This window comes from Carlito syrichta, unplaced genomic scaffold, assembly GCF_000164805.1.
Source record: "Carlito syrichta isolate Samal-C Ts95f unplaced genomic scaffold, Tarsius_syrichta-2.0.1 Scaffold308784, whole genome shotgun sequence".
Lineage (NCBI taxonomy): Eukaryota > Metazoa > Chordata > Mammalia > Primates > Tarsiidae > Carlito > Carlito syrichta.
In genome coordinates this window covers 209,540-218,632 of record NW_007252880.1, presented here as the reverse complement: position 1 = coordinate 218,632, position 9,093 = coordinate 209,540, and the positions used below count along the sequence as shown (strand labels likewise).

The window sequence follows — 9,093 nt, the reverse complement described above, 5'->3', positions numbered from 1 at the left end:
AAAAAAAAAAAAAAAAAATTATTGAAAATAACATTCTAGGCTGGACGTGGTGGCTCAAGACTGTAATTCCAACACTTTGAGAAGCCAAGGAGAGAGGAATGACTGAATCTGTGTGTTCGAGACTAGCCTGGCCAACATGGTTGGACCTTGTCTCTACATTAAATCAAAAAATTAGCGGGGCATGGTATCATATGCCTGTAGTTCTGGCCACTTGGAAGGCTGAGGTGGGATTGCTGGAGCCCAGCAGGTCGACACTGGGGTGGCCGTGAGTGTGCCACTATACTCTAGCCTGGGCGACGGAGTGAGACTCAAACTCAAAAACAAAAAAAAAAGAAAACAACATTCTACCAACCTACAAAACCATTTTTAAAAATGACAAACAATTTGAACCTACCTTTCTGGTAAAAGACTTCTCATCTAACTCTTTTATTTTGGACTAAAATTAAGATCTGGGGAATAAGCCGGGCTCGGTGGCTCAACTTATAATCCCGCGCCTTTGGGAGGCTGAGGTGAGTGGATTGCCTGAGCCCGCGGGTTCGAGACCCGCCTGGGCAGCGAGACCTCATCTCTACAATAAATCAAAAAATCAGCCGGGCGTGGTAGTGCATGCCTGTAATTCCAGCTACTTGGAAGGCTGAGGCGGAAGGATCGCCGGAGCCCAGCAGGCGAGGTTGTGGTGGCCGGGAGTGGCCACTGCACTCCAGTCTGGGCGACAGAGTGAGACTCCAACTCAAAAAAAAAAGATCTGGGGAATAATTTGTTGTATGCATTTCGTTTCTATGAAATTGGCTCTGCAGCTATTAATAGACTAAATGTTCACACCAGTCACATCAACAGAGGAACAGACTTAAAAAAAATTATCTATAGGAACTTTTGCCCAAAAGAATGGCCCCAAACAAGCTGTCCCTAAACTGAACTCGACAGGTCCTCAAACAGCACCACTTCCTTCGACATCAACTTTAAGCAGCCTCCTTCCTTCCCTCCCTCCTTCTGTGGAGTGAAGTTACGGTTATCCTCCCTCCATCTGCATGGGTTTTCTCCAGGCACTCCAGCTTTCTCCTGTGTCCCAAAGCTTTCTCCTGTGTCCCAAAGACGTGCACTTGGGGTTCACAGCGTATCTAAGCTGTCCCAGGTGAGTGAGAGTGGGAAGGTGTGTGTGAGCGTGGCCTGTGATAGGATGGTCTCCTGTCCAGGACAGGTTCCTCCTGCCTTGTATCCTGAGCTGCAGGATAGGCTCCAGCCACCCATGACTCTGAACCAGAATAAGCAAGTTGGAAAATGAATACAGGGATGAGCACAAACCATTGACAAACACAAACTGGTAAAGTCTGCGACAACCTCAGAAATGTCCAACAACAGACAGGAAGGCACAAAAGCACTCAGTAGCCCCATCACACTGGCAACTATGTTTGACCCGCATGGTGGTGGAGGCGCTCCTGACAATTTCCGCTTTGCAAACATCTCTTCCTTGACTTAACTCCCATCACTACGACTGCTGTCACTCACTGATTCACCAAAAATCGGACAAGTAATTGTCTTACTCAGTTTTATTATCCTTTCTTAAGTGTACATACAGCTCACATTCATTTCAATGTTTAACATGAGAAGTGTTTTGGTCTTTACTGAGAAATGTGGTGACATTTTGGTGACAGAAATATGCCACAGAAACTTAACTCTTGTTTTCATCAGTCAGTCTAGGGTACAACTGGTTTCATCACACATCATTTTGCCTGAAGTCAGTTTCCAAGAGCCTATGAATGGCATTATTAACTGCACTATTTCTAGTCGTTTTGGGAGAAGAAGACAAAGACCCCAAACACAAAGCAAATGAGACTGTCATGGCAAGCCGCATCAAAAAAGGAAGCAACAGACACACAAAAACACACGCGCATACACACGTACAGACATGGAGACCACAGAGATACTCGATGTTGTAAATACAACAGTGCTAAGATGAATTAATGCAAAATCGTGTTACCCGTTCAGAGAACAAGCTACACACGTGATTCTAATCCATGTTCTATTTTTACATTCCAGGCGACCTAAAAGAAGGCAGTGGGTCTCACCTCTGGTTGCCACCTTTGTATCTGTCACGTGACCGTCTCAACCTCAGACTTTCTGCCTCCCGGGTGTCATGGAGAAGGTCCAGCACCTCACCCGCTCTGCCCTAAGAAGAGCGTCCACCATGGAGATGCCTCCACAAGCACGCCAAAACCTCCAGAACCTGTTCATCAACTTCTGTCTCATCCTGATATGTCTCTTGCTGATCTGCATCATCGTGATGCTTCTCTAAGCTGGGCTGCAACCTCCAGATCTGCAGCTCAGCCCACCAGCCCACAAGGGTCGTCCCACGGAGAGGGGGGAAACAAGGCTACACAACAGACCCCTCCAAGTAGAGGAATTTCCTTGGGAAAAGGTCACGGTTAACAGTAAAACAAATTGTTAGCAAATGTATTCATCTGCTGAATCTTGTAAACATGAAAAGGGATTTATCTTCAAAGAATTAACTTCAAAATGACTATACTATAAGAATGCACAATTTAACTTGATTTTCTCAACATGGCTTATAAAGTTCTATCCCCAATCTTTTCTGAAGATGAAGTAGGAGTTTAGCTGTGAAACTGCACTGCTAACAAGCTCACTTCAAATATAAAGCATTAGCTTCACTCTTTGGGGTAAATGTAATTTCTACTACACTACCAAAGATTTTGATTCTGATTAAGTATTTCTCAGATCTTCACCAAGTATCAAAAGAAGAACCATTGTTCAGAATGGCCCACTGAATCCTCACATGCTACCTTCACTATTGTACAGAGCTCTCTGTAGTAGCTCTATCTCCACCTACAGTTTCAAATAAAAATTATCTTTTCTATACCATATTAGCATTTTTTTAAGTTTAGGAGAATCAAGTAGGGAAAAGGCCATACTCTTACATAAACAAAATTCCTCTTAAGCAATTTTTTCAAAGAACTATAGAACTCTAGTACACACAGATAAAGCATAAACCTGTTCTCTAATCACTGTGATCTAATCTACAGATGAGAACTGAGGCTTAATTTAACATCAGTGTGACTAGTCATAAGTCACTAAGACCCTAACAGAACAGACCCTCACCTTCATTTTAGGCATTGCAGTGATTATATGAGCAGAGTACCTAGCCTGCCATACTACTTCTTTGTAATAATAAAATCTTGACTTCAGAATGAGTCTACATTTGTCTTCTATTCCAACCTCATATCCAGTATAGGCTAGGAATAAAACATTTCCAATGACAGAAAAGTGTATTTTTAAAAAATGTGAATTCTCTCCCCAAATATTCAATATGTCTTAGATTACATTTTAAAGTAAACTTGTGCTCCATCTATTATATGTACAGTGGACTCTTGAACAACATGGGGATTAAGAAGCACTGGCAAATCTACGTATAACTTGATTCCCCAAAAACTTAACTACTTGTAGTAGCCGAAAGTTCAATCCAAGAGACCACCAAGAGCCAATTCCAATGAAAGTTCAAGAGGGTCTTTATTTACAAGCTCGAGCCTGGACCTCTGTCGACAACCGACACAGCGGAGTACATTCAGAGGCTCTGATTTCCTTAAGCAGACACCTTTTATGTTTTTACACAAAGGGAGGAGGAGTTTGGGGGGACTTTCCAGTCTTGTTACCATTTAATTAGGTAGTAACCTCTGGTGGTCAGCTCAATCATGGAGGATTGGCTAGCTTGACTCTGGCTGACCTTGGCCCACTAGCTGGGGAAGTTGCAGACACATTTGGAAACTTTAGGTGATTTTCCCCTGGCACCTGACTGGTTGTTGCTAAAGGGAAAGTGGGTCAAGGGAAGGGGTTGAAGCTTGAACTGGAGCTTTGCAGTTTTTCCCATAACTGAAACTTTAAACAGCTACAGGTTATGTTTTAAAGCAGAAAACTAAAATGGCTGTGCTACTGTCCACAAGCTGATTACATATTTATTGGGTTATACCATGCTCTTAACCTAAGTTTATGGTATACTCTATTACAGTTCTCTCATACTAACAACCTACTATTGACGAGAAGCTTTACTGATTAATATAAACAGTCATTTTACACATTTTGTATGTTATATGTATTATACACGATATTCTTACCATAAAGTAAGCTACAAAAAAGAAAGTGTTATAAAGAAAATCATAAGGAAGAAAAAACATATTTACTGTTCATTAAGTAGAAGTAGATTATCATAAAGGTCTTCATCCTTCTGTCTTCACATGGAGTGGGCAAAGGAGGAGGAGGAAGAGAAGGAGGAAGAGGAGGGGTTGTTCTTGTTGGCGCAGGGGTCGCCGCCAGGGAAGAAAACACATGCACAAGTGCACCCACACGGTTCAAGCCCACGTTGTTCAAGGGTCAACTGTAACAGAATATAGTTACTTTCCTGAATCGGTTATCTGGTAAACAACTATTTTGTAGGCTATTCTAACTAAGTTAAATTATAGATCCAGCAATGCTAATCTGTATTTTCTTGCTGAATATATTTTCAATTTCCTCTCTGATCATTTTAAAGCCTCTTCCAGCAACTCAAAAAATAACAGAAGTAAAAATTAGTGCTGGAAAATATATTCACCAAACTTTGATAATTTAACTCGAGTTTAAGTTAAAGTCTAAAACAGTTTTACACCTATGCTGTATAATTCAACAATTTTAACTTCAGTTCAAGATGTGTTACTAATATAATAATTATTAAAGAATCAGAAAATGTGTAACCATATAATCTAAAACATGGTTACTAAAAGAATATGAAACATCAGTACCAACATAACTGTTGCTAACTCAACAACAAAGAAGATGCTGCTTTTAAATCTTCTAATGCCAGAGAAGTACTAGAGATAGGGAACAGGAGTGGGTTTGGTTTAGGGATGTCAGAGGAACAGAGGGACAGGGACTTCTTAAGTGAAGCCTCACCTGCAGGCTGGAGATCTCCAATAACAAGTAGAACACTTATGAACAATAAATGATACACTTACCTAACTGGTTGCAGGAAATTAATAGTGTAAAAAGTATCCAAGTTCTATCATGAGGTGCACTAATCTTAAAAACAAGTGCAAAACTTGAACTGATAAGTCCTACTCCTTTCATTGCACTGTTCATTATAATATCATCTTCAAACTAGTAACTTGGTGAGACCTCATCTCTACAACAAATTAAAGATTGGCCGGGTGTGGTAGCGCGCGTCTGTAGTTCTGGCTCCTTGGAAGGTTAAGGTGGAAGGATCGCCGGGCCCAGCAGGGCAAGGCTGCGGTAGCCGGGATCGTGCTGCTGCCCTCCAGCCTGGACGACAGAGTGAGACTCCGACTCAAAAAAAAAGAAAAAAAACAAAACAAAACACAAGTGCAAAACTTGAACTGATAAGTCCTACTCCTTTCATTGTACTGTTCATTATAATATCAACTTCAAACTATTAACTGTGAAGTTATGGGGTTTTTCCTCAGAAATAAATAATTTTTTTGATCTTCATTCTGTCTTCGATAGAAACTAAAACCTTATACTGTGAGGACTATAGAATACTGTAACCCAGAATAAGAGAACAAACCCACACTTTAAATGAGATTTATTCATTCTCCTTATCATGATGTATAAGAATAAAACAATGTATTTTTAAGAATTTAAATAATGCTCAAAAACCTACTACTACAGAATGAAATCTAATCTTAATTCACAAGATACTAAAAACAACTCATTTTAAAATGTTGAATGTTGGCTTTTATATTTTATGGTTAAAATGCATACTGTTTAATGCAAATAATCAGAATGATCTATGTAACATAAACGTTCTTCAACTCAGTGAAACTGCTCTATAATATACTCGTGATTGAGAATGACTACAAAACATTCTAATTTTACAGGGCTCTTCTGGGTGACTTTCTCCAAATAAAATAAAGTCAAGATTTCCTAGAATAAACACAAGAGGGCAGACCAACACAAAATGATAAATTTGCTACTACTAGATATTCCTTATCTCTTGATTATTTTTGATTCTTCTGGCAAAGCAGGAATATAATAAATTTTTTTTAAAAATTTGCTTTTCTACTAAGTAACAGCATACTTTAAAATGTCTAGGAATTATATGCCAGTATTAGAGAAGTTGACAGATGGAAAAAGTCAAACATATTACTAATTCATTTATTAAAGTATGTATACCAAAATCAATTATGTACGTTTTATCTACCTAATGAATATGTCATATCTTAACCACAGAGTGTCAAAGTATCAACATCTTAGACTGTGTAGTAAGATTATCTCAAATATTTTTTAAAAAAATCAAGCCGGGCTTGGTGGCTCAGCCTGTAATCCTGCGCCTTTGGGAGGCTGAGGTGAGTGGATTGCCTGAGCCTGCGGGTTCGAGACCTGCCTGGGCAGCAAGACCTCATCTCTACAATAAATCAAAAAATCAACTGGGTGTGGTAGTGCGCACCTGTAGTTCTGGCTACTTGGAAGGCTGAGGCGGAAAGATCGCCGGAGCCCAGCAGGTTGAGGCTGCGGCGGCCGGGAGCGGCCACTGCACTCCAGTCTGGGTGACAGAGTGAGACTCCAACTCAAAAAAAAAAAAAAAAAAAAATCAAAGCTCAAGCATAGTGGCTCACGCTTGTAATACCAACACTTTAGGAGGAATTCAAAACCAGCCTAGACAACATAACAAGATCTCATCTCTACCAAAAAAATTAGCCAGGCATGGTGGCACATGCCTGCAGTCCCAGCTACTTAGGAGACTGAGGCAGAAGGATCATGTGAGCCCAGGAGGTCACGGCTGTGGTGAGCTGTGACTGTGCCACTGCATTTCAGCCTGAGCAACAGAGTGAAACCCAGACTCAAAAAAAAAAAAAAAATATATATATATATATAAAAGACAAAACAGGATACAAAAATAAAAAACCTGTTTCCTTTCAAATAAAGTAACAGAATATACAAAACACCCCCAAAGTTATAAATAAAACTTTTTCATTCTTATTTCATGTTGGACAAAAACAAAGTCACTTAACTGTAAGTCACTTTCTCAAACTCTTTATTTATATAAGGGAAAATCTCCAATAAAATACACTGAAAGCATTAGGTGCCAATACTGTCATGGATCAAACCCCTTTATGATTTAAATAAGCGCACAATTTCATCCTCCTCCAAATGACTGCAAACCCAAGTTCGGAAACATCCTCAAGAAGGTAAGAGAAGAAGGATGAACAATGTCATCAATAAGAGACCACTACTTCACTGCTGTCTGGGAGATCCGCTGTGAGCGTCCAGGAACCCACAGATGTGGCTGCTACAGGGAGAGGTGCAAATCCTCCATATTCCAGCCTCCCACAAAAAAGAAATGCAAGGAGAACACGGAAAGTGGAGCATTCATCCCAAGAGAGAAAAGGACTTTTTCTCTTCTGTCACAGTCCTAATAAAGGCAAACGGTTAGGAGGTTAGGGGTAGAGTGGAGGCACCATGGAAAACAGGAAGGAGCCAAAGCCTAGTGGTGGACGCTGCACATGGAGCCCTATGTCCTAATCCAACTGCAGGCACAAATGGCTGCTCTTCGTTCACAAAGAAAAATTCTTCAGAGCACTGCACTCTTGACGTCTCAACAGGAAACCATGGACATCAAGGAACATCACACACACCAGACCACGGGGCTCGGCGGTTTCTTTCATCCATGCCAACTCTGGCATGTCTCTGTTTCTTTTCTTCCTTCTTTCTCTAATAAACTTTGTTTTAAAACTTTGAAAGAATCAGAAAAGACTGTGTGGTTGGTTTCATTATTATTCTGGACTGAGTTATAGGAAGAGCAAAACTTTCATGTTACAAATTAACTTGTGGAGGCTGAGAGGACCAAATGAAATAAAACATCCTAGGAGCTACAAAGTTCTATATAAATTTCTGGTGTTATTAGATCAGGACTTTCCGCCAAATTTTCTTAGTGAGAAAATATTGGGTTTTTTTTTTTTCACGGTGAAAGTTTAGCAGCTGTGCCTGAAAATCACACTTTATCAGATGAGTTGGTCCTTATTAAGGTTCTTTGTGTAAAAATTAGACTAAAAGGAAGTCGATATTTCAAAGACACTTTCAACAAACAACTATAATAAGAGCTTTCAAACTAAAGAAAAAACTACTTGAAGGCTCCAAAGAGAAGGTATTTAATAATTTTTTTCTGTAGAAGTCCAAAAAGGAAATTAGAAATGAAGCATTCATGTAATAATTGCAACTTAAGTGTCTAATTGTCTTTACCTGGCTTCATCTTTCTACTGCAAAATTTAAAAGCACTCTAGAGAGACCACCCCAAATAAGGTTAATCAAGAAGGAGAACCTTCCAGGGTATGTACAAATCGTGTTCATTAGTAGCCATGAGCTACAAAGATTTTTTTTCCCCAAACGTATATCTGTTTTGATTCCTACTTCTACCTCCTAAATCTAAGTCCTTATCTTTGTGTTCTTTTTCCCTCTTTATTTTAAAGATGCAGGGTTCACATTGGGATGAGGAACATGAGTGGTCCACGTGCAGGTGAAATCTGGGCCTCCCACTGGTCCTTACTCCCCTGGCTAAGGATCAGGTGCCCTTCGTGACGTTATGTGCCCCTCCCCTTCTGCCTTCTCCTGGCAGGGTCCCGTTGCTGCTGACTCTTTCTTGTGGTATTGCATAAATGTTCAGGACCCACTTATGAGTGAGAACACTTTGTATTCAGTTCTTGGTTTGTGTGATAGTTCACCAAGTATGACAGACTCTAAGAAGATTTTAAAATAAATTTTTCTCCACTATGCACCTCCAACCCGTCTGCCTTTTCTGTATTACTTCAAGGCTTGGGAAAACCTTGTTTATGGCAGAGGTTCATCCAAACAAAATAAAAGGAGTGAATTAGTACTTATTTCTGAGAAAAAACTGGTCTCTATTCAACAATCACAAGCATCTGAAGGTTTCCTACAGTTCAATCATTTGAATTGACAAAACACAAATAAATTTGCAATTCAATCGTAATGATTCTTTTGTTTTGGCTATGTGGCTTAAACACACATAATCAAGATTACAAGGAGAAAGCAGGAACATGGGATATGCCGGGGTTCCCACATAAACCTAGCATGCTTGGT

At 40.0% G+C, this 9,093-nt stretch overlaps 2 protein-coding genes across 2 annotated transcripts in view; one reads left to right on the top strand and one right to left on the bottom strand.

Moving 5' to 3' along the window:
• The window catches only part of CEP85L (centrosomal protein 85 like), a 180,615-nt gene that overhangs the window by 102,209 nt on the left and 69,313 nt on the right, over positions 1-9,093 (bottom strand). The gene's annotated exons all lie outside the window — the stretch shown is intronic.
• On the top strand, positions 2,135-2,293 carry PLN (phospholamban). The gene has a single exon (XM_008065690.1). The coding sequence runs from the start codon at positions 2,135-2,137 to the stop codon at positions 2,291-2,293; it is 159 nt and encodes a 52-aa protein (XP_008063881.1).